Here is a 26325-nt window from a genome sequence, read left to right as displayed (position 1 = left end):
TGTATGGTTATGACCTGGTTTACCACGTTTTCAGCTCAGACTTGCAAAAGCAATTTACAACAGCTCTTAGTGAGTTATTGTCCATTAGCTGCACAACACTTATTGACCTGCTGCATCCTTTTTTCTTGTTCTCCTTGTTAATGGGACTCAGTTGCCTTGAGAAAGTGAGAACTTGGAATACTGAAAAATGTGTGAACTGGTAGTGTAGGGCAGGGCTCCTGAACTGTTTTGGAATTACCTTTCCCAACCTGCAGCTTGAGCAGGTTAAGCTAGCCAGAGAGGAGGGGTCATCAGAAGGGGTGGTCCCATAGGGTTTCCCACCCGCAGCACCATCCAGGCTTGTGTGGTAAGCCAGACTGGGAGGCAGCTGCCTCTTTCCACAGCAGTTCATACTTCTGACAGCTGAAGATGCTCACTGAATCATATCCCAGAGCACTAGGGTTTCATTCTTTCACCGCTTAAAAACTAAAGCATAAACCTTCTGAACAATATTTAGATAAATGTACCTTCTACAGTGACACACTTAGCTCTGGCAGTTCTTCATCAACACATTTGGGCTCTGATTGGTACTTGCTTTGCCTTTTTTTTTATTTCCCTCAGATGTGCCATTTTGGTCAGAAAGTTCCTCTTCTTGCCATCTGTTTTTACCATGGTTGTGTGCAAATATCATTCAGTATCCCTTTTGCCAGAACTAGGGAGAAGGGTGGGCTATTTACTTGTAGAGTATCTTCTACATGTCCTCTGAATTTTACCTAAACTTTATTATTTAGGATATTTTACCTTTCCTGGATTCTCTGGGGCCTCAGTAGAATGTTTGATATCTCTGTTCTTGCTTGGGAAAGATAAGCACGTGTATGGGAAGGTCTGATATCATGTAGTTTAGATATAATAATGTGATTTAGATTCGCTTGGGTTTACCACTGGAGATGAATGCTGCAAGAAAGAGGAATTATGTTGGTAGGCTTTCACCTTCCACCTGTTTATTTCCATGAATGATGTTGTTATTCCCTAGTCTCAACTGGATTAAAAATGCAGTTGTACTGTTGAAGAGCCTGTTGAGAGAGGAAAGAGGGAGCAGTGACTTCTTCCATATCTGCCCAAAGGAGCTTCAGTGTGGAGTGATGGTTGCTGATGCTTTCCACATGTTGATTTGAGTCTGCTTTTTTCCTATACCTTTTCAGATGCAATAGGCAGTGATTTGCAGCAGGGCACTAGATGTGCTTGCTGTTTGCTCTTAGTACATATAAGATGGCATAAGCTCTGCAGTGGGATGGGCTTGGCAGTGCAAGAGTCAGAGCAGTATGTTCTGTAGGTGCATCTCCCAACAATATGCTATGTAAATCTCCCTAAAAAAGTGGGCTTAAGGTTTTGGGAGATAAGCAGGTGACTCTTCAGGGCCAAAGAGGACTTTCTGCTCAATGGGAGAGCACAATGAAAGTACAAATCCTTAAAGAGCTTAAGTAGTCCCTTGGAAAACAACACTAACATTTCAGGAATGAAAGAATGCATATTTTAAGAGGGGAGAGCTGTTTGTTTTAGATTTGTGGGTGCCTAGATTTATAGGGGAATTATTCTGCTGTTACATTTCTGTCTCTCTCGCATAGCTAGAATGGCATATACATGCATATGTGTTTATAATTCTGTCTCTGGTGTGACATATATTGGGTTTTCTATGAAGTAGCTTGCTTTTAGTTTAACTGGCTTGTGGTATAAGGGCTATATTGTAGAAAATATATATGCATTTTTATATTTGGATTCTAAAATTCAGCAGAGCAAAACCATCCACAATGAGAGAGCTACTGCAGATTACTGAGACTGCAAAAAAAAAAAAAGGAGGAAAAATATGCAGACAACGAAACAGCAAAGGCAGTCAGTCACAGAATGCACTGACCACAGTACTTGATTTTATTACTCCACTCACTGACTATTTGCAGTTTGCTATGGCATAGGAATACCAAAATCCTAGCAAGCAACTTATCATCTTGTTTGATGGCAGAAGGTATAAGAAGTAGCTGAATCTGGATTAGTGGGGCCCTAGTTACTTCTATTTTTGCTTTTTGTCTTGATGGGGTTTGGGGTTTTTCTACAGTTTGCATCTCATGAAGTTCTCTGAAAATATTGGTTAGTGTAACCCATTTATGAGTCTTGAGTGTAGCAGTCAGGAGTAAAACCAGATTCTCGTGAAATAAGTGGATTTTTTTCATCTGGTTTGTAGTTTGGTAACAATTACATAATTTTTCACTAGATTTTGTACATTTTATTCAATTTCAGAAACATTTTATGAGTGATATTTAAAGACAGGAAGATTAAGCTCAAGGAACACAACTTTCATGCTGCTTGTTTTCTTACGTAGTATTACTGTTTGTGTCTGTATTGATTGGTGTATGATTTAGACTTCATCAAGGGGGAAATATTTAATCTTCAAAAATCAGCTACACACTTTGTTGTTTGTTTCATTAAAGAAAAAAAATAAGAATTCAGTTTCTGAAAACTTAAAAGGGTGAATCCAGCTTAGTTGTTAGCTTACCTGAGGTGGAAGAAATCTTGCCATGGGGTGGAACGGTTCTTGCCTAACAAGAAGGAAGCAACAGCAGCAGAGTTAAGAAGAGGAAATTGTGTCATCCTGGCCTAAGAAGAAAAGCAAATTCCAGACTCACTATCCCCTGTGAAATTTAAGCTTGAAGGTATGTTTGTCTGTGGACTGCTGTCTTGAAAGTCACAGCTCATCCTAAGGGTCTGTCTGGAGGACAAATACAAGAGACATGCTTTTAAAGTGAAATGTGGTCCACCAATACAGTAAATTTAGTTTGCTCAGTTCTGGTTTGCACAATATGATGTTTAACCAGTCTCTCAAAATACAGTCAGATGAATATACCTGCTATATAGTATTGCAAGACCCCAGTTCATATAGAAGGTCTGTACATTGACAGCAGTGCTTTACACTGCAATTGTACATCTATATCGAATTCTGTGGGTGGAATACAGTGCTTGCAATGGCCTAGGTAGTGAAGTAGCTGTGCTCTGTAGGAAGGCTATCTCCTGCTGTCATTCCCCCTCTTTGAGGTAATGAATGGGGGAAGAGGTGGTTGAGACTGTATAAAATATGCTGTCTTTTGAACTTGGGACAGCCTGTGGGATGTAAGGTGCTGAACAGAAAGGGGTGCATGTTAACTACAGCCATAAGATATCCAATTCTTTCTACAGGATAGATAGCCCATTTATAGTGTTTAGGACGGTTCTGACACTTTTTCCTCAACAAAGTGTGGGCAGTGACACATCACTTGTAATAAGTATCTAGTTCTAGCTTTTTCTTCCAACTTCTGAGCTATAAGGATGGTGCTAGGAAGGGGAATTGCATGTCACCCTCTGCCCTTGGGGTCTGTTAGAGGAGCTAGCAATGGCTTTGTTCATCCAAAGGACGGGACTATGAGGTACATGTGCAGTTAAAAATCACAGAATGTAATCAAGGGTACATATTTTCAAATGGGATTATACCTAGCCCAATCCCTCTCAGTTCAGAGTATGTTGGGTCAGAAGCTGAATATCCTACATTAGATCCAGCCTGTTTAAGTTGTAAGGTTTATCTGCTCACTCCGTTCCCTGAGCAATGCCCATTGTGTATGGCAGGTTATTCTCCTTTGCTCTGGGGGAACTGTGAATTTGCAGGGAGAGACTCTGTGGTCTGACCAAATAAAATATTGTTGAATTAATAAATGTGGATGGAACAGCTCATGAGTATTGTCTTTTCTCCATTGTTAATGTTTCAAAGTTGTCTGCTGTTGGGGGTCTATTAACAGGTATATTTTTCAAGATGTCTTCAGGTCAAAGGAATAAACAGGCTTCTTGAAGAGCCATCTATTGATGTATAAACCCAGCCTTGGATGTCAAATGTAAAAATAAGTTTTATCATCTATAGTTGAGGGATGCTTCATATTGCTATCTTATTTGAAGCTTTAATTTGATTTGTTCAGCCTGGAGAAGGCTTTGAGGAAACCTTCCACTACCTAAAAGAGGCCTACAAGAAAGCTGGAGAGGGACTTTTTACAATGGCAGGTAGGGATAGGACGGGGGCATTAAGCTGAAATAGGGTAGATTTACATTAGATATTGGGAAGAAATTCTTTACTGTGAGGGTGGTGAGACACTAGAAGAGGCTGCCCAGAGAAATTGTGGATGCCCCATCCCTGGCAGTGTTCAAGGCCAGGATGGATGGGGCTTGGAGCAACCTGGTCTAGTGGAAGATGTCACTGCCCATGGCAGGCGGGTTGGAACTAGGTGATCTTTAAGGTCCCGTCCAACACAAACGATTCTGTGATTCCATGATTCTGTTATTCCACGACTTAAATCTATTTGCCAGGCTTGTAATAGTATATATTGTTTTGACCTTTAGTTTTTTGATGGGGTTTGTTTTTGTTGGGGGTTTTTTCATTCACTTGGAAAAAACCCAAGTTCAACAAGTTCCAGTGTGGTCTTTGCACTGCTGTGTCTGAAATTAAGATTTCCGTTTATTTTTTCCTTCTTCCTATCTAAATATAACTGCTGAAATTAAGGTCTTCTACATCCCCTTGTGTTATTGTGCTGTGTTGATTAAGGACAATTTTAGTACCAAAGTGACATAACCTATTAATCTCTGCTTTTATTAATCTGATTTTAAAGGTTCATATTACTTTGCATCCTATTAGCTGTGGTTTTACATACTTAAATTATGTTGGTCTATCATTCCTTTAGGAGAAGTTTGAAACCGACTTTGTCCTGTCACTTAGACCATTCCAGACCTGGCTGTGTTGCAGCGTGATCCACACAGTTCTTGTTAGGCAGAGGAATGTTTTGATTTAGTGTATGTCAGTGTAGATTGCACTCCAGAGGGACCTAGCTCTTCCATGGGTTATGCACTGTACCTGTCATTGTATCCTCCCTGCCCTGGTGGAGCCTCAAATACCCAAAGTATTATAATGCAGGTTTTCTCTATAAAGTTTAAAGAAATAGGTCCTGCTGTTTCAATTTAGTTTATATTTCTGTGTCCTGCAAGTAGCTGTTTCTCTGCATCAAACATGACAGTTGACTAAATATAGAGGTCATCAAAACTGAGACATTTAAAGTGAGGAGAACACTTCTATGTAGTCACATGTCCTTCTACAAAGGGTCCAAGAATATCTGTGTGTGTTTCGTTGGTCTTTTAAACCTGCTGTCTTAGGGTATCATATATTTTTATACATTATTTAACAGCTGGAATACATATTCCCTTTTTATTTGTAAGGCACATTGACATACTTGTCTGTTGCACAGCAACATGTTGTAAGTAACTGCTTTTCATGACAACTGCCTTTTATGATTTCTAAGTAGGAGTGCTGGCTCCTGTATTTTCCAGATGAAAGGTGAGATGATGTCTTTATTTATAGACAGTAAAGAGAAAAGGGAAGAGGAAACTTTAGACTAATATTTGAACCTCTTCTTTTCTGCTGAGTGTACAGAAGATTTAGTTATGAATGCCTTTAACTTTATTAATGTATGATTTATTATTTTACCATCTTTATAAATTCACAAATACCTGCTTTCCTGCACATCGGGATAGATAAGCTATGTCAGCATGCTGGGTCTTTTATGTTTCCAATTTTTGTGATCTGGTGGAAGGCCATACCAGTAGAACTATTGAAGCAAGTGTCAGATGCAGGCTTACTATAAGGGAAATGGTTTGTGGCAGGTTGCTGTCTGGAGCAATTTCATTTGAGATAATGGTTCTACAGGCTACAGAGCCAACTCCCTGGATGACGTGTGCAGGAATGCTCATCAGTGTGAAGTTTTTAAATATTTCATATATTTATGAAGGTCTAAAATGCAAAGAGAAAGATGGCAAGAAAACAAAGCAGCAGCAGGAGGCACTTGTGGAATATTTTATGAAGATTTTTACTCTTGGATAAGCAGCTGTTAAAAAGTGATAATTTATCACACTGGATATTTTTCCTTTCAGCCAAGGAGTATTGCAAAGTGATATTTCCATATGAAGCACAGAATGATGATGAACTCACAATCCGAGAAGGTGATGTCGTCACACTTATCAGTAAGGTAAAAGCAATATTTTTTTTCCTATGAGAGGGGATCCGGTTTTTAAAATCAGGATGATTCAATTGCTATAAAATCCCTGTTTGTGCCTTTGACAGTGTCCTGTCTAAAACAATGTTGGTTTGACACTGAAACACTACATAGACTTCAGAGCCTGTATCTCCCTTCTTTTTGTGCTTTAGAGCCTTACCTTTATGATGTTAAGTGGAGAACAGCAGACATGTACTCGAGTTTACATGTTCATACAACTAATTTTAATTTGGATCTGCTGGCAGATCTGCATACATAAATTGTAAATTGATCCCTGTATCAGACATAAAAGCTAGAAAATTAACTGGAAGGCTCATGAAAGCAGGAGCTTTTAATATCTCTGTTAGGTGTGTGTGTTATCTTGTAGGAATTGTGAATTAGGTTTTTGGGTTAGATGGAGATAATGTGCCTATATTAGCTTGATGAGGTAAACATTTATTTAAAATGTAGCCACCCTAACACTATGGTAAAAAAGAAAAAGATGATAAAACAAATTAAATCATTTTAGATCTATGTTCTTTTCTTTAAAAATATGTAAAATTATTCAAGATTAGAAATGAAACACCAGTCCCAGGATTTATGTTAAATCTCCAAAAACTATACAGTAGATGGTGAGTAAACAGTTGGCTTTCTTTTTAGAAGATCTGTGCGCCATGTTACAAAGAACAGATTATACTTTAGATGCATCTTATTTCCTGCTCTTGTTCAAAGACTTTGTAGTTTGCTTAAATGTTTTTGATTGCTGGACATAAGTATTTGGGAAAAAAAAAATAAGAAGCTACAAACTAGAAAAGGCCACGGCTTTTACATTATGAAGATGAATTATAATGATGTGCACAATAGTGCTGCTGTTGTTTGTGCTTATATGAAAGTAAAAGAATTAAGTCTATAGTTGATAAGTTTCATAAGAAACTGTTATTCGAGCATTTTGTCACCTGGGCAGAAACCCCCCCAAAACCTGGAAGAGTACATCTGGGGCAGTGTTTGCTATATGCTAAGCCATTTGCAGTCCTAGAGGGTATCTTTGTCCTGAAGAATATACATCTAACCAAGGAAAAGTAACCAGATGTTTGGCAGGAAGAGGAACTGCAAATTTTATAAATAAACTGTGTACATTGAATATCCTACAATAACTTGCCCTCCATGATTTTTTCTTTAGCTTGTCTTGAAAACTGTTTGGCTTTGCCTGATTTAGAATGTTCTTGTGGGAGTATTAAGCAGTGTCTCTGATCATGGAAGTGACATTTAAGACATTGTTCCTGTCCACTTTACCCTATATTGACGAGGTTGATTTAACTCTTTGAGACAGCTGGTCTCCAGATGGAGGTACACTCTTCAATATATGCAGACAAAGAGACCATGACTTTACTGAGGTTTTGATATGAGATTTCATGTGCTTGATTTTTCCTATTTTCTTCTTCCTGCTGTTCTGCCCCACAATGAAAAGATATTTGTCTTTTATAATAACCGAGCTGATGATTTGACTGAATTGATCAGATCTCACAGTCATGCAGTAAGAAGTTTGCTGGTAGTTTCTCGTATATCCCCTTATCCTGTTCTCCAGCCTGATGGTAGCAAGCCACTGTAGTTATCTTATTCAGTTTTCTTCTTTTTTTTTCCTCTGGTATGTCACATGGCTATGAACAATTACATAAAACTATGCCTCTAGAGTGGGGGATCTCAACAAAAAAAAAGGCTTGACATTTCTCTGTGGATGTTTTTTTATGCTGTGTCTGAACTAATCTGAGATACTGAGTAAATAGTGCTTAACAGGGAGGCACTTTGCAATTCCTTTTGTGGTTTGCAGACCTCATTGCAGTCAGACTTGTGGGATTTTTTCATCTGTTTTTAATACATAGTTTAAAAAATAAAATTCAAGGGATGTGGAGTTCAGGTCCTTGATGTATTGTTCTGAAAACAGTGGGGTGTCCTCCATGCTCTGCCACGCAATGTAGTAACTTTATTTGAGTCCAGATCTTCTGAATTAGCTGTCTGTTGACATCTTTCTTTTAGTCAGCAATAACAAGGTCAGCCTTGCCTTTCTGCCCACCAGTAGCTTCTGCTAGAGAGTTAACTTTTACCTGGAATTGAAATCACCGTGCTTAGAGTCTCCTTTCCATGACTAGTGATCCATACTGACTGAGAGGAATTAAATAGAAATCTATGGAGTACTTCAGAAGCTATTATCATGGTTTTGCTTTGTTATCAGATTACAGAGTGTCTTTTAATCGATTTGCAGGAAATTGTTTTGCAGGGCTTGCTTTCCATGCTGGAGAGCATTAGCAGAATTTATTCTTCCCAGTTACCTAGACCCATTGCTTTTAAAGAAAGTAATGGATGTTGAAGTACTTTCCACAACCACAGATGCATTATCATATATGTATTCTGTTGAAATCGCTAAAATCAGAAAGTATATAAATTGTCACTATGAAAAGTCCCTCACTATGCTAATCATTTTCACACAGTTGGATCTATAGGAATGTTGAAGACTCACAATTTTAACTTGAACTAGATTTGCATTAGTGAGAATGTATGGAAGTAGCTGAAGTAGTGAATGAGTAACACAAGAATGGGAGAGAAATGTCATGAAAATAATGCAAAATACATTATAATAATCTTAAAAGGAAGATGAGATAGCACTTGGAAGGTGCTGTGAGGAAGGGGAATGACTTAAATGAGCTAAATGATAAGTTACTAGGAGAGCCTGTGTATTTGTGCACGCAGATGTGAGAATTTGTGTGTGAGGAAGCTGTTAGTCTGGTATTACACAGAATCACAGAATCCCAAGGGTTGGAAGGGACCTCAAAAGATCATCTAGTTCAACTCTCCTGCAAGAGCAGGGTATTCATCCTAAAATGCTAAAGCTTTATTTTGTGGAAAGAATTGCTAAGGAGTAGTCTCAGTAAATGCAGAATTCGAAACCACCATTTTAACCATGCCCCTGCAGGTAAAAGGAATAAGATTATATCAGATTTCTGTCTTTTCCAGCTAAATTACTTATAAAAGTCCCTTTGTCATGTCTATCAAATGTATACCTAATATAAAGAGCAAACCAATTTTTTTTTTTGTCATGGCCTTTGCAGAATCTGTTTCAAGTTCTCACTCTCTTTTGATGGATGTTGAGATCTTGAATCAAAAGCTGATCAGATGTTTCTTACAGGCTTCTCTGATAAGGGAATTTGAATATCTGAGGCTTTTATGAAATAGCCAAAGGATACTTTGAATTAATTTGCTGAATCACAATTGACTTCTCTAGTCACTTGGAGAATATGCTAATAAGGTTTTTTTAAACACTGAAGTGAATCAGTGGGGGCTGATTTACTGGTTAGAACTGGTCAGTATTATAGGTTAAAATCTATCTAAAAGACTAGACAAAAAGCAGAAATTAAGTTCACACAAATGTATTCCAGAGTTTCTGGAAAAGTTTTTTCTCTCCTCGTTTTCCCCAGTGAAGCGATAGCCTTGTACATAAATAGAAAAGGTTTTATTTATTATTACTGAAAATTAAAGTGGACAAATGGTAGCCCCTTAATTTCTTCATGCAAAATATTTAAAGATAAAAGACCAGAAAATATTGCTCAGAATTGTAAAAGACGGTAAAAGCTTCATCTTCAAGGCAATAAACCAGGAAACTTGGTACCTTTGCTTTGCAAAAAGGGATCTAAAATACACCTTTGGAAGGAAGAGAAGAAAAAGCAAAATACAGTGATTTTACTTGTTTAGTTAAGGTGATTGTTGTGCAATTTGCTGATAAAATATGTTCATAAGCTGAAAAGACATGAATGGCAAGAGACTGTGAGATTGACCCCCCTTTGTAATGTCAAGCAGTTGTGTTCCTTAGGTAAATTTTTTACTGTCTTCAAAATGTTTCTGACAGCATTTGGATAAGGACAAGAACATTGCTAGTGTCTGCGCTGTGCAAGGAGTGGCAAACAGATCTTTTATCATGTTCAAATACTGGTTTGGGACATAAAGTTGCTTTAAAGCAAAAGAAGATTCATGTGATATTTTCAACTGTCATCTTGAAATCTTAGGATTTTTCTTTCCAGCACTTTTAGACATAGCTAGCTGTAAGCTACTTCCCAGTGTTAATACAGACTCTTCATGCAAAAACTACAAATTTTGTAGTAACTAATAAATTTTGCAAAATGCATAGGAATCTGGAGATTTCACTGGCATACAGGAAATGACCTGTGTGAGAAATTGATAATAATAGCTAAATAATTTCAAAGCAAATACATCATGCACACACTGGCAGCTCTGCACTTATTTGAGAGCAGTTTTACTTGCAAGAGTAGGAAGACTTCATTGAGCTGATTTCATTCGTCAGTGTACCTGAGCTCTAGGCAGTAAAGATCACTTTGCTCCCAGGAATGGAAATGGTCTGGCTAAATAAAATTAAGTACTTCAAAAATAATTTTAAATTGGAAAAGTTGACAGTAATAGAAGAGTATCCTCACCTGAATTCTTACTGTTGGAGCAGGAGTTGTAGAGGACAATATCAATGACAGTTCCACTAGTTCTGAATTTACCAGACATTGAAATTAATAGATGTCAGTTTATCAGCTGGAATAACAATCTTGTGCCATGCTCCATCTGCATACCCCATCTGGCTTTTCGCTCAGGCTCCACCTACCTGGATTGCAAAACCTTTCTTCTTGTGCTAAAGGATAACAGCCAAATACATGACGTTAGTGGTAGAAATGCATTGCACTGAACTGATGGATGAACACGATACAGGGTCCTTTCTGATTTTGCAAAGGAGCTTTCATGGGGACGCAGGTTTCATGGAGGGTGTCCAGCCTCCTTGTGAATTCATCAAAATGTCTGAAGGATTAGTGGGGTGAAAAAAAAAGCAACAGTCGCATATAGCCTCCCAAACTCTTGCGGATGCTTTTCAGATAGTACTGGCAAAGTTGGTGCATTGGTATTATGAAAGACAGACATAACAGTGTAATGCCTGTCACTACTGAAAGACATGACAGATTATTAGTCTAGATATTTAGTGACAATCCAGATATTTCATAGCAATCCAATTTGTAGTGCTTAATTCTGTCTTGGGGAAAAAAGAGCCATCAACCTAGTTTCTAAAATAAGCATGATAATGGCCTTCAGTTTTTGCAAAGCTAGTATTTGGTTTTGGTGTTATTATTATAATATACTTTTACTGGTAGATTTGCAAGTTGTGTGGTTCAAAATGCTGTACATTTAGTGAGTCCCTGCCCTGAAGCACATGCAATCAAGTGGTAAGACACACAGCTAAGTAAGGAGAGTAGAAGGATGTAAGGAGACAATTAAATGAGATTCAGCGTTGATAGTTTCTTTCATAATGTCATGTTTTCAGTGTTGCAATGACTGCTCTTTGCATCTGTCCATGATAGAGTATGAAATCTGTCCTTATGTGGAGCACTTAATATTTTCCAAATCTTAGAGCAGTCATTAGGCACTTAATTTCTATTTATAGATGGTTACCTGAGTATGTCCCTTTCACCAAAACAATTCTCCTGGTTTTCTTTCTCTATTACAAGGTCTTTAAATGCTCATCATGGTGCAGGAGGTAACTGTCCAGAGCACTTTCTTTAGTGGAGCGATTGCCAAGGCAAGTGCAGCTGGGTAGGGCTGTGAAGGAAAACAGCTGCTTTCACAGTTGCAGGAAGCTCCGAAAGAGATGAAATTAGTAAGTACTGTGTACAAGAGTCTTGCCAGCAAGTTGAGGCCATGAGCAGGGGAAGGAGCAGGAGCCAGACAGTGTGGTAGAGAATGCTAGCTAGTCACTTCATTGAATGTTTCACTAGGTTGTGGTGTCACTAGGGTGCAAACCTCCCTGTTGCCTGCGTTTGTTCCTATGGGGTTTTTTCCATTGCCGATTTTTTCTGTACAATTTTAACTACAAACAGCATGCACATATTTTACAACCTTTGGTTATAGAATTATGTGAAATAATTAGAAGACTCTTGGTTTTTGTTTCCATAGGAGCAAATAGATAGATAGTGTCGCTCATTTTTCCATATTAAGATGGAATTTGCAGTATTTTCTCCTCTATGGGTAAATAAAAAATAAATTAAAAAAAAGTGGTAATATTTGAGGTCATTAAAAATAAACCTAATTGGCCAAGAAAAAAGAAATTTTCAAAGCAAAAGTATGATAGCTTAAATTTGTCTCTTTTGAAGGAAGGAAAAAAGTTAGTCATATTTCATACTAATCATTCAGATAATTTTCTTTTTCATTGATTGACAACTAAAAGCTTTTATCTCATTTTTGGAAATGAGCTCACTAATATAACAATACAAAAAAAAAGGTTATGCAGGGGAAAATATGATCTGGTTTAATAAAACAAAAATGGCTTTCTGTCAGAGCAGCACAGTGAATTTTGTTGACACTAGACATCTGGTCACACAGATGCCCCTATTCTGGAACAATCCTGCATACAGAAACTGAAAGGAATACAGTAAATAAACATCAAATAATGTCCAGCTTTAAGAGAGCTTTTATGATGTTTTGCATTTGAAGAATAGCATGTAAGCAATAACAGCACTTCTTGCTTTCCTTTGCAGAGAAATAGGTATTTCCCTCTAAGAGAACAGTACCATAAACGGCCTCGGTTCATGCCCTTTTCTCTCCTGAGATAACCATGAATTATTCAACTCACCTTTAGCCAGACCTAATAGCCATACCTTATCTGCTTTTTCTGTTCCTTGCCCTCTGTGCTGTTCTCAGCCCTAGTTTTTCTCCCAGGACATTCCTCCTCCTTAGCTGGTTGAGAAACCTGCTTGTACCAAAGTTGCTGATTGCATATAAGAAATTATTTTGTGAAGTGTGCATGCTGAGGGTGCAGTTTTATGTGATTGATGGTAGGTGGCTGCTGAAAGGGATGGTTCTGCTTCTGCCCTTTTGCCTTGCATCTGACAACCTTGGCTGCAGCAGACATGGGGATGTGTGAATACGAAAGGGTGAGTCGAGGAGCAGGATTGCTCCTGCAGCCAGCAGCTTGCCAAGAGACTGGCTTAGTGATAGGGGCACTTTTCCCTAACCTGAGACTTTCTTCTGAAAGTTTTGACCTAATGGAATGAAAAGGTTTGGGTTTTTGCTGGGTTTCAAGACACTGTGCTATGTGGGATGATAGCAGAATTCCTGCAGAATGAGATCCTTTTGACATGCTATGTGTGTGGCAAATGCATGGGGTAAGACTTGTGTCACTGCATAGAAGAATGAGTGTTTCCTCATATGAGTCATATAAAGCAGCTGTATAAAACCTGTGGGGACACTGACGATCAAATAAATAAATAAATGTCGATTTTCTAAAATAATTTGATGTAGTCGGTAAGTTATAGGGAAAACAGACTGAGTAATTGTCCTCTCTTTTTGCTTGTTGCCTGAACCTTGTCCTTAGCCAAGACTTTTACATGTTTATAAACAGATTTTAATGCTTATTCCTATCTTGCAGCATTTAATGGCTGCTGTGATTAATAATGGGGCATTAAGTAAGGTCTGTGTAGAGATAAAGCCTGACAATAATGTTCAATAAGGTACCATGTGCAGCTTACATTTCACTGGTATCTTTAGAAACATTACTGAAATGCTAATGTTTGAGCTGAGCACTTATATAAGCTGTGAAGCCTGAGATTAGTACAGGGGAGAGGGCAGAAGCCAGCACTTAAATGTTCTTCTTGTTAGTATATTTATATTATTTTTTTTTAGGTATGCACCGAAGTTCTTTTTTCCTGTTATCACTGATTGCAGTGCTACAACAGTGCCTTCAGAGGAAGGGATGCTGTTGTTCCTGAGAATTTTAATTTTGACAAATGGAAGTTCATGCCAGGCTATGTAGGAGAACTGGCAGGATCCCCCATGCATGCAATGCTTCAAGATTTGCATCATTTGGAAAGACTTAGGTTTATTTGTAAGTACATTTAACACAGCCAAGCTAATCTAAGAAGGTGACACATTTAAAGATAAAAAGACACTATTTTGCTACCCTGTGCTTACAGACGTTATCACTGAAATGCTGAGGCATCTGGAAAACTGTGATTATTGCTTACAGTGTGGGCTTTAGATTCACTGCTTAGCTTCATCCTTTCTTTTATCCTGAATGCTGGGTTCACCTGCTGGTTTCGTGGTATTATCTGAAGTCCAACTGTTTCAGGGTAGGGAGACCTATTTAAAGGGAAAGTAAATGTGCACAAATAGTGCCAAGTAATTAGTAATCGTAATTAGGACCCTGGTCATAAGATGCCTGTGACCTAAGTCATTAAATAGAATTAAATAATCCTTCAAATGTTTTGTTCTATGTTTTTATAATATTTCTAAATATAACAAATGTAATTACGTAAGTATTTTATCTTGGCTCATCAGAGGCATAAATTATGTCTAATAAATTACTAGCAGCACCTTTTGTGTTTGTGTTGGCTAATTTGGTTTTAATGTGAATATCGGAGTGCTAGAGTTTTATGATGTGGAACATATTTATCTCTCCATGATATTCTGCTGACCGAACATTGCAAGTGAAATGAATCCCCAGAAGAGATTGTTTTGTTCAATGAGCAACATAATTTTTCCTGTTTGTACAAGTATTTCATCAAAGCATTTCAGCTTCACTACTGATGAAACTATTTAGTCACAGAGTCTAAAGTCAAAAGGTTAGATTTAGCCTGAAACAGGTTTAACAGACAAAATATATCTGGTCTGCTACATCCTCTACTCTAATGTCCTGTGTAGGGCAGGTCATTCATTATTCTCAGTCAGTTTATTTTTTTTAGCAGGGTCCAATAACTTGGGCCAGTTCTTGAACAGACTGTGTCTTTTGGAGAGGTTGTGCCTTCCAGCAAAAAATACTGCTTGGAAAGAGTAGTGTAACCACAACTGAAATCATATCTGTTTTCTGATGATCTCTCGCATTTCCTTCTGTACGGTGTTGACACAGTAAACTCTTACTAGAGCCTTGGACCTCATGGATAAAGAAAAATATAGCTGTTTGCCTATTTGATTTTTTCAAGCTTTAAAAGGTGCAGCTATTATTATCAGATGCAAGGTCCTAATGGCTTGGGTATGAGAGCTGACAGGAGCTGGGAATGATCCATGCAGGATATGGGACTTTTGGGACATAGGCTGGGGACCTAAGGGATAAATCCCTGGGTTAGGAGCCAAATAGAGCCACAGAGGGAGGTTTCTTCTCATACTTTTCTTTCATTATTTCATAATCCATGAATATTTGCAAGAAAGTGTATGTAAAGGGAAAATGGGTGTTCTCCAGGACTGCCTCAGAAAACTATTGTCTATTGGACTGTCTCTTTCATCTGAATGATCTTGGATTAGGTAGTTGTTGAGAGATTCGTTCTTCCTTGTTGCCAGATTTTAAAATTATGTTTTTGCTGAGGAGTCCTTGATCACTAACCAGATGCTTTAAATCATAGCCATTTATTTTTTAACTGTTTAACAATTTTTCACTATACTTTGAAGTCTCAATCCCAGTGACTGAGCTTAATCATTTTGAATAGTCTTAGTAGGTGTAATGTAAGCCTCTGGAGAGATGTTTCCTTCATTCACAGGTATTTTACCAAGTTTTATGAGAATTTATGGAGACTCTAAAATCAGGTTTTTTTCTGGCTTTTAAAATAAAATGGGATTTTGGTATGTCTTGGGTTTTGACATGTCTTGGTTTCAGCATCATGATAGTGAATCTAGCAAGAAATCTAAAAAAAAAAACCAACCAACCCACATTCTTAAATATGATTAAACTGTTTTTTTTCACCCAGTTTTAACATTATTTTATTGTTTTACCCCAATGACAAGATTGTATTATTGCAGATCTGATGCAGTATGAGCTGACTGTCAGAGTGCTTGTTCTTCAGGTGTGTCTTTCTAAGAGGCCTTTAATCCTCAAATCCAGAAGCCTTTATATGTTACTGCCATGGTTTAAACGCTGAACCCAGGACACTTACATAAATCTGTGTGTATGGATGATGTCTTGAAAACTGCTATACACACATTTGTTCACATTTAAGGTGGCTTGTTTTTCTTTAAATTGTGAGGTTGGCTATCTATTGTGGAAAGACTGCAGCTGGCTTCAGCAATGGTCTAGGTACAAGTGCAGCAGCTACTGAACACAGGCAGGAGAAAAATTATAATTAGTGGGCAGAGAGACAAGTAGCTGCTGGTTTTTATTTAAGTGATTAAGAACATTCTCATAGCACACAGTAACTCCTTTAGGTGGCTGGAAGAAAAAAGGAGGAAAAGTAAACCAGTGCATAGTAATTGAAAGAAATTGGAAAAGATTGATTGGCACATATTTTATATAAATATTATAGTAATTTGTATGCTGTATTGACTCCTAGCAAAATAATGGGGAAAAAGTCCATAAGAGTTTGTGTTGTAAATACATTCACAACCAGAAGGGCTGCTTTCCACTTTCAGAGAAAATGTTGGTTGCCTTTGTGATCCTTTCATCCGGCTTGAGCCTAGATTGTAAGTAGCAGCATTGGCTAGAAATAAATCCTTCTGTAATAACCAAGACTGGTTATTAAGAGAGAGAGCATTATATGAAATCAAAACCCTTCAGTCTTTGGGGTGTAGGAAACTTCTGCCTACTTGGAGCAGCAGAAGAGGCTGTGAAGCTGTGAATATTTCCAGGAGGGAGAGTTCAGTCATATTTGCATGACAGGGCAATCTGTCACTGTCAGGCTTGTAGCTGGGACAGGGCTCAGTGTGAGAGAGACATGCCACTTGCTGGGTATGAACTTACATCTTTCAATTTCATGGTCTTGAATCACAGAATCATAGAATAGTTAGGGTTGGAAAGGACCTTAAGATCATCTAGTTGCAACCCCCCTGCCATGGGCAGGGACACCTCACGCTAAACCATGTCACCCAAGGCCCTGTCCAACCTGGCCTTGAACACTGCCAGGGATGGAGCATTCACAACTGATTGTCACAACAATGTGACATCAGCTAATAAAGAGGAGATTAAGTTATTGGGGGACTGACAGCTCTGCCTTAACCTCTGTTAGCATCTCTTTTGCCACCAAAGAAAACCAGCAATGGTGTTCAACTAAGGAGAAGTTTGTATGCTTGCCTTGCAACCAGCTGTACTCCTACGCTGGAGAAATGACTAGGGCTGGCATCTTGTCAGTAGTGTCTGTCTAGGTACAGCTGCTTCTCTGCAGTGAGCAGAGTATTTGTAAGACTGAGTAGTATAAGATGCATTATGCTGGGGCTTTCTGTTCAATCTCCACCAGCTTCTGCTTTTTTATGGTTGGATTGAGAGTGCTGAGGGAAGGAACAGCATGGTGTTTGTTTTAATACAAGAGTAGTAGTTTTGCTACTAAGCAAACATAAGATACTGTGTGAATAAGAGACCAAACAATGTCATGATTCACCCAGAAGAGGAGGAAGCAAGACTCCAGCGTTTAAATGGCTTTTTTTTAGCCAGTATGAGTAGCTACAGGATCTCTGCAGTTGCTAAAAGGAGACTAAGAATTGATCTTATATTGTCAACCCTACTTATGTATTTCACTATATTTCACTTACATTCAATAACAGGATGAAAAATATGGTGCTCCAAATGGAAAATATATTTGCCTGTATGTTAAAATGTCTTTGCAGGGCTTTTTTATGGTCTGTCTAGTCATGCATCACTTTCTCTTTTCCCCACTCCATCCTTAGTCTTTTAGTCACCACAGACATAGGTTTCAGAGTGGAGCTTTGTCCTTATCTTTCTTATCTTATTATTGGTTTTTGGTGCTTATTTAGTTTTCTTCTATTCTTCCACTACGCCTTTCTGAGGGGAAAAAATAAATTACAAAAAAGGTCTGTTTTCTCCAGATTATTTCCTCGCAACTTTCATGTCTCATTTCTAATTACATGAGGAATAGGTCTCTCCCTCTTATTTTTCATAGAATCGTAGAACGGTTTGGGTTGGAAGTAACCTCAAAGATCAGCCAGTTCCGTGGCCAGGGATGCCTCATGCCTAGACCATGTTGCCCAAGGCTCTGTCCAACCTGGCATTGAACACTGCCAGGGATGGGGCATCCACAACTTCTGTGGTCAACCTGTTCCAGTGCCTCATCGCCCTCGAGTTAAGAACTTCTTCCCAATATCTAATCTAGATCTCTCCTCTGTCAGCTAAAAGCCATTACTCCTTGTCCTGTCATTACATGCCCTTGTACAAAGTCACTCTCCAGATTTCCTGTAGGCCCTGGAAGGCTTCTCTAAGGTCTCCCCAAAGCCTTCTCTTAGGTTTTTCTGGTAGTTGCCATTTCTCCCATGTTTACCCTCTCCTCTTGCAATAATTTTCTGACTTACATAAGAATGCCAACTCAGGCTGACATTTTAGTACATTATATTTTGTGTAATATTTGTCACAAATACTATAAAGTTTAAAAATTCCTCCTCAAAATTCCTCAATATCTCTTTCTCCTCACTATGTTTTGTCCAATTCTTTACCCTAATACTTATCACAAATAAATGTTACTAATAAATCTGGTGCATTGAGTTTATTATCACTAATTTGGGATCTGCTGAGGTTGGAATTAGAATGGATGTTGATTCTGCCATAGAAGAGCTTTTCAGTCCTTCTTTCACTTTGCCTCTCCTCCCTTCCTTTACTTCACTCTCTAAAAGGTCATTTGGATTAAATTAGTCACAGACAAAATTTTGAAGCAAAACTACTGGGCAGGGCCAGATGCAAAAGCGGCCAAGTCCCCCCACATTTAAAAGAAGCCCTTAGGGGGAGCGCCAGTGACCAGGAGCGCCACCAGCAGGGTCGGCAAACAGGGCATGGTGTAGCAGCAAGGGTATGGTGCTGCAGTTTGTGTGGCAGTTCACGCATATGGGCCTGCCGGCTCAATCAGGGAGCAATGGTGTCCACCCGGCAGAAAGCTGTGGCCTCTCTAAGCACTGCAGCCGCTGTGACTGACAGAGCTGCCCAAGCAGCGCTCTGGTGGGAACATGGTGCCACCCAGGTGTCAGCTGCAGGCTGTGCTCTGTGCTTACACCTTCGTGGGATGGCAGGGGTAAGCACACCTCTGGGAGGTGTGCCCAGGTAGAGGAACTCCTGCCCTTGGTGACTGAGCTCCGCGAGGAGGTGGGTGGGTTGAGGAGTATCAGGGAGTCTGAGAGAGGCAGAGACTACCGGAATTGCACCCTGTCACTGCTGGAGGGGCTGAGGGAACTGGGGTTATTTAGCCCAGAGAAAATGCAGTTCAGGGGAGACCTTATCGCTCTCTGGAACTGCCTGAAAGGAGAATGTAGCAGGGCAGCTGTCGTCTCTCCCAAGTAACAAGTGATAGGATGAGACAAAGTGGCTTCAAGTTGTGTCAGGGGAGGTTTAGATTGGACATTAGGAAAAATTTCTTCACCTTCAAAGGTCTGTCAGGCACTGAACAGGCTGCCCAGGGAAGTGTTGGCGTCATCATCCTTGGAGAGGTATTTAAAAGACACATAGATGTGACACTTACAGGTGTGCTTTAGTGGTGGACTTGGCAGTACTGGTCAATGATTGGACTCAATGATCTTAAAGGTCTTTAACAACCTAAATGATTCTATGTTTCTACTGCACTGGAAATTAGGATAAAACCAAGATTTGTGTTTCAGTGAAAAAAATGCTATAATTTCCCTCTGGATTTTTGTTTCATAAATCTGCCCCTGCCTGAACAATGAAAACAGAATTGGCAATGTGAACTGGCAGTGGATTTCTGTAAGGTGTTTGTTTGCACTGTTACTGCAGTGAGTCAATGAGTACAGTCTCTGAGTCAAGCTTTGGTAGGAGTTGATTTTTACAGTAGCTAAATGTTGGCCCAGCTACCACCTAACTTGTATGAACTCTAGTGTCTGTCAGACACAATTTCTGCTTTTTTGCTGTGTCTTACTTTTCAGTTTTGTAAATATTTTGTTTTCCTTTTTTTCTATTAAACTAAAATACATTTTCAGTAATTGGCATATATTTTTTCATATAACTTCTGGTATTTTTCAGCATCTGATTTTTGTTTACACTGTTACAAGCCTGACAGGATAACATGGAGATAAGGCAGAGATCTACTTTGTTAATACATTTTGGAATATTGATAGTGGATGGTAATAGCTTGACAGTTTTTTTATAAAACCTGTATTTTGAAATTACAGCCATTTTGCTGACCTTGAACATGTGCAAATATATTAAAAGAGATGGTATGATTAGGATTGTGTGGCTGATGGGCATCTAGAAGTTTGGAAATAGCTTTTGCTCAGTGTTCACAGGCAGCCACATAGTTTCAATCACATTGCCTTGATTGTGCTTCATAGAATCATAGAGTAGTTAGGATTGGAAAGGACCTCAAGATCATCTAGTTCCAACCCCCCTGCCTTGGGCAGGGACACCTCACACTAAACCATGTCACCCAAGGCTTCATCTGGCCTTGAACACTGCCAGGGATGGAGCATTCACTACCTCCCTGGGCAACCCATTCCAGTACCTCACCACCCTAGCAGTAAAGAATTTCTTCCTTATATCCAATCTAAACCTCTGCTGTTTAAGTTTCAACCCGTTACCCCTTGTCCTGTCACTACAGTCCCTAATGAACAGTCCTTCCCCAGCATCCCTGTAGGCCCCCTTCAGATACTGCAAGGCTGCAATGAGGTCTCCTCACAGCCTTCTCTTCTCCAGGCTGAACAGCCCCAACTTTCTCAGCCTGTCTTCATAGGGGAGGTGCTCCAGTCCCCTGATCATCCTCGTGGCCCTCCTCTGGACTTGTTCCAACAGTTCCATATCCTTTTTCTGTTGAGGACACCAGAACTGCACACAGTACTCCAAGTGAGGTCTGATGAGAGCAGAGTAGAGGGTCAAGATCACCTCCTTTGACCTGCTGGTCACACTCCTCTTGATGAGCCCAGGATACAGTTGGCTTTCTGGGCTGTGAGTGCACACTGCTGGCTCATGTTCATTTTCTCATTGACTAACACCCCCAAGTCCTTCTCCACAGGACTACCATGAATTTCCTTTTTGCCCAACCTGTAGCTGTGCCTGGGATTGCTCTGACCCAGGGGTAGGACCTTGCATTAGAGTTAGGGTTAGGGTTAGGGGGTTAGGGTTAGGCTCTGTCATTCGTCAGTGTTTGAGGCAGCTTGTGCAGCTGTAACTCAGATACCCTTGTGTGGTTCTCTGTCTCATGATGAAGACTTTGCTGCTGCCCACATCATACGTGGGCTTCTGAAGGCTATTGAGCAGACCAAGCCTGCATCTGTGGGTATCAAAATGGCACTCTGCACCACTGAGATTCTTCAACAGATCTCATCTGTAGCTTTTAATTTCTGAGATCTCTGTATCCTTTTGCTCAGTGACATGGAAGCCTCCTCTGGCAAACACAGTAAATGAGAAAATTAAAGAGAAATTGCCTGAAAATTTACTTTATGAAAATCCAGCATGGTTTTTGGCTGCATAAGCCTGAGCAGCAAGCTGGAGAAGAATAAAAAGCAAACCTGCAGCTGTTTGGGATTAATGACTGTAACGCAAACAGCATCTTCATGAAAACAAATGAGCGTTAAACAAAGCATTGAATACAACATTCATGTGTATTAATAAAACAAAGAAGTAGGAGTAAGATTTGTGTTTCCTAAGAGCATAAAAAAATCCGACCTAAAAAGAATGTATGTGATGTTGTGTGTTGTTTAATCAAGTTTATTAGCTAGCACTAGGCTGTGGTATCAGCTGAAGCAGAAGCCTTTCATCTCATGGACGCTTGAATTATTCTTATTATTTTTCAAAACCTAAATCAGGTCATAAATGTTTTGGCAATTTCAGATTAGCAGTGTAGGGGGTGGAAGGCATTATAAAACACACCACGTGACAGAACAGTTGAGTGCACTGATTATTAGGCTGTGCAAGTAGATGGAGCCAAGTGGGAGGGCGCCTTCACATCAGGAATGAGGGGTGCTGGCTCTGCAGTGAGAGTAATATCCTGCACAGCGCCTTCCCATGCCATGCATGACTAGCTGATTATCTCGGTCCTTCATGGAGCCCTGTGTTCACTTAGTAGATATTTTGAAAACATCAGTAGGTCAGGAATAAACCCTGTTCACTAACAAAGGCTTGACAGTCTAACAGAACTGGTAAATACCTGCTATATGACTCCCAGGAAGGTCTAGACAAGGTAAGTGTCCTTGGTAAAGGCCATCCTGCTAAAGAGGAGGAAGAACACAGGAGAAATGCACAGATTGAGCATGAGAGAAAACAACCAGAAAAAGAAGGGCAGAATTGTTCAGTGCCTGCATCTGTAGATCAGGAACAGATTACATCAGAGTAAAATATTGAGATATGGAGGGGTGAGGGGTGAAACAAACCCCCAAACCAGACATGATGCAAGAAACCAAGCCATTTAGTTCATGTATTTAGTTAGCATATACTCTATCTCAGGAGATGAGGTGGACTAAGTAAGCTAAATAAAAAGCTTAAAATAGAAAAGTAACTATAAAATCCCAACCATAACATACAAGCAATGATCTTTTAATGCTAGTCTGTTTTCTGTCAAATATCATCCAATGTTCATGCATTATAATTTAAAGGAAAATGCCAACAAGAAAGGCATTTGGGAACAATAATTTTAAGATTTCATATTAAGTACACCTCATTAAGTTAACTTGCAGTATTCTGTCATCCCTGTAGCAGCTGAAACAAATGATTTCACAGAAATAAAACAATAAAGCTAGTTTGCAATGCATGTATTATTGTACAATCTTTCATTGCCCATTCACATTCGGATTTTTTTCAGTGGATCCTCTCTTCTCTTTGAAATACTGTATACTTCTTCTTGACAAAGAACTACTTGTTTCCTCTTAATTTTTCCTCTCTGTACTTTTGTAGTATGTAAGCATTGTGAGGGCATGTGACTAATTCTAGGCAGATGATGAGATGAAGGACAGAGTGGCTGCATTTTAAAGTCTTTAGTCATTTCGGATACTGCTCTTGAAAAACAAAGCCAAATCAGATCTGTCTTTTAATGAATATTTAACATTCTGTTCCCTTATATTGGTATTATATGATATTATATTGGTATAGGTTGATATCCAAGGATCACCTACTGCAAGCTTAGGAGTGTTGCATCCCAACTAGAAGGAGTGCAGCAGGAGGGCCAGGAGACCTCCTTGGATGGATAAGGAGCTGCTGAGAAAAATCAAAGGAAAAAAGAGGCTTGTAAAAGGTGGAAGCAAGGACAGGTGGCCTGGGATGAATACAGGGATGTTGGCCGGGAAACTACGGACCAGGTTAGGAAAGCTAAGGCCCAGTTAGAATTAATCTTGGCTAGGGATGTGAAGGATAACAGGAAGGGATTCTATAGGTACATAGCAAATAAAAGACAGACTAGGGACAATGTAGGCCCCCTCTGGAAGCTATCAGGAGAACTGACTACACAGGATTTGGAGAAGGCTGAGGTTCTGAATGACTTCTTTGCCTCGGTCTTCACTGGCAAAGGCTCTGACTGCAGCACCCAAGTCTTGGAAGGCAGGCGCAGGGACTGCAAGAATGAAGACCTTGGGCCCACTGTACATGAGGATCTGGTTCGAGACCATCTTAAGAACCTGAATGTGCACAAGTCCATGGGACCTGATGAAATCCATCCATGGGTCTTGAAGGAGCTGGCAAATGACGTTGCTAAGCCGCTGTCCATCATATTTGAAAAATCATGGCAGTCAGGTGAAGTTCCTGACGACTGGAAAAAGGGAAATGTAACCCCCATTTTCAAGAAGGGGAAAATGGATGACCCAGGGAACTACAGACCAGTCAGTCTCACCTCTGTGCCTGGCAAAATCTGGGAGCAGATTCTCCTGGAAGGCATGCTAGGGCACATGAAAAACAACAAGGTGCTTGGTGACAGCCAGCATGGCTTCAGTAAGGGGAAATCCTGCCTGACCAATTTGGTGGCCTTCTATGATGGGGCTACGGAACTGATGGACAGGGGTGGAGCAGTTGACGTCATCTACCTGGACTTGTGCAGAGCGTTCCACACTCTCCCACACAACATCCTTGTCTCTAAATTGGAGAGACATCAATTTGATAGGTGGACCACTCGGTGGATAAAGAACTGGCTGGATGGTCACACTCAAAGAGTTGTGGTCAATGGTTCAGTGTCTGGCTGGAGACCAGTAACGAGTGGTGTCTCTCAGGGATCGGTGTTGGGACAGGTCTTGTTCAACATCTGTGTCAGTGACATGGACAGTGGGATTGAGTGTGCCCTCAGCAAGTTTGCCGATGACACCAAGCTGTGTGGTTCGGTTGATACGCTGGAGGGAAGGAATGCCATCCAGAGGGACCTTGACATGCTTGTGAGGTGGGCTGATGCCAACCTCATGAAGTTTAACCATGCCAAGTGTAAGGTCCTACACCTGGGTCGGAGCAATCCCAGGCACAGCTAAGGTTGGGCAGAGAAGAGATTCAGTGCAGCCCTGTAGAGAAGGACTTGGGGGTGTTGGTCGATGAGAAAATGAACGTGAGCCAGCTTCACTGTGCGCTCACAGCCCAGAAAGCCAACCGTATCCTGGGCTGCATCAAAAGCAGCATGACCAGCAGGTCAAAGGAGGTGATCCTGACCCTCTACTCTGCTTTCGTCAGACCTCACTTGGAGTATTGTGTGCAGTTCTGGTGTCCTCAGCATAAAAAGGATATGGTACTGTTAGAACAAGTCCAGAGGAGGGCCACGAGGATGATCAGGGGACTGGAGCACCTCCCATATGAAGACAGGCTGAGAAAGTTGGGGCTGTTCAGCCTGGAGAAGAGAAGGCTGCGTGGAGACCTCAAAGCATCCTTGCAGTATCTGAAAGGGGCCTACAGGGATGCTGGGGAGGGACTGTTCATTAGGGACTGTAGTGATAGGACAAGGGGTAACAGGTTGAAACTTAAACAGCAGAGGTTTAGACTGGATCTAAGGAAGAAATTCTTTCCTGTTAGGGTGGTGAGGTACTGGAATGGGTTGCCCAGGGAGGTGGTGAATGCTCCATCCCTGGCAGTGTTCAAGACCAGGTTGGACAAAGCCTTGGGTGACATGGTTTAGTGTGAGGTGTCCCTGCCCAAGGCAGGGGGGTTGGAATTAGATGATGTTAAGGTCCTTTCCAACCCTAACTGTTCTATGATTCTATACATGGCTACAACAGTGACTGATTTGTGCATGTGACATTTTTAACCCCGGAGCTTTTATATGTACTGCAAAACAGTTATGCCTTCACATCCAAATTGTGTGGATAAACAGCATTATGCGTGCAATTCCACTTGGTGTTCTTAAAGCTATTTTCTCACACAGTGAGAATGTTAAGATTCTGAACACCTTAATCCAGTGCTGTTTCCAGAGAGATGTTGCGTGATAGCATGTATGAGACTTGTTATATTTGGCCTATTTCATTTGCCTCTCTCCAGTTGTCATAGCTTTGTTCTCTGTGTGAACCTATTAGTGTATGTCATTGCCTCTCCCTTTTTCCTAAACTACCTGCTCACTCTTGCTATTTTTATTATATCCATACCCCCCATATATTCTTGTCATTATATTCTGGTATATCAGATGCACAGCTTTTTAGCTGTCTCACTTTACTGAAAAATGATAAGAAATAGGTGATTGTAATGTGCCAGTGTTGTATATTATCATGCATTTTTCCATAGCCTGTATAAAGTCCTTTCAGGGCAAAGGAACACTCAGTTTCTTCAACAGTGAGTGATGGAGAATCCTCACTGAAGTATGACCTGGAACAGTGATCATGCCACAAGCTATAACAGTCAGATCTACATATGTGCCAATGAGTATTCAGAGAACACAGCTCCAAAATTTCAACTTACCTTTCCTGAACAGTGGTGAAATGTGATTTTTTTTGGAAAATGGAAGTACTTAATTAAATCTCAGCGTTTCCACAGGGTTGGGTTAGAAATGTTAGAATATTAACATCCATTATGTTGAACTCTTGAGTAGTTACAAAGTGGCTGTGCTCCCAGGACATCTGGATATACGTGGCAGGAGTAGATGGCTTGGTCATTCCCGTTCTGTAATTGTGGAAGCAGTGGTGCCACAGTGATAGCTTAAGGCTGATGTTGCCAGATGATGCAGGGTCCAAAATATAAACCCAGCCCTGTGAAGCCCTGGTTCTCATAGAATGGGGGGATACTTGGTGAGTTTTTGTCATGTTAAACCTGTGCCCTGTTTGTGGGATTTCCTTTACCCTCATGCCTGAGGTGTGTAATATTTATTTTGTGGCTCTGAACTACAAGATTTAAGGCTACTGCTCAAGAGGG

At 40.1% G+C, this 26325-nt stretch overlaps 1 protein-coding gene across 5 annotated transcripts in view; it reads left to right on the top strand.

Moving 5' to 3' along the window:
• SH3KBP1 (SH3 domain containing kinase binding protein 1) overlaps nt 1–26325 on the top strand; it is a 226149-nt gene that overhangs the window by 162444 nt on the left and 37380 nt on the right. For all 5 annotated transcript variants that reach the window (XM_031051030.2, XM_031051032.2, XM_031051031.2 and 2 more), the window contains one exon: nt 5968–6062. In XM_031051030.2, the coding sequence (XP_030906890.1) occupies nt 5968–6062 (95 nt within the window). The remainder of the gene's footprint in view (nt 1–5967; nt 6063–26325) is intronic.

The sequence above is a fragment of the Melopsittacus undulatus genome, chromosome 2 (assembly GCF_012275295.1).
Source record: "Melopsittacus undulatus isolate bMelUnd1 chromosome 2, bMelUnd1.mat.Z, whole genome shotgun sequence".
In the NCBI taxonomy this organism is placed as follows: Eukaryota; Metazoa; Chordata; class Aves; order Psittaciformes; family Psittaculidae; genus Melopsittacus; species Melopsittacus undulatus.
The sequence above is the reverse complement of the archived record's forward strand: the minus strand, read 5'-3'. Positions and strand labels throughout refer to the sequence as shown.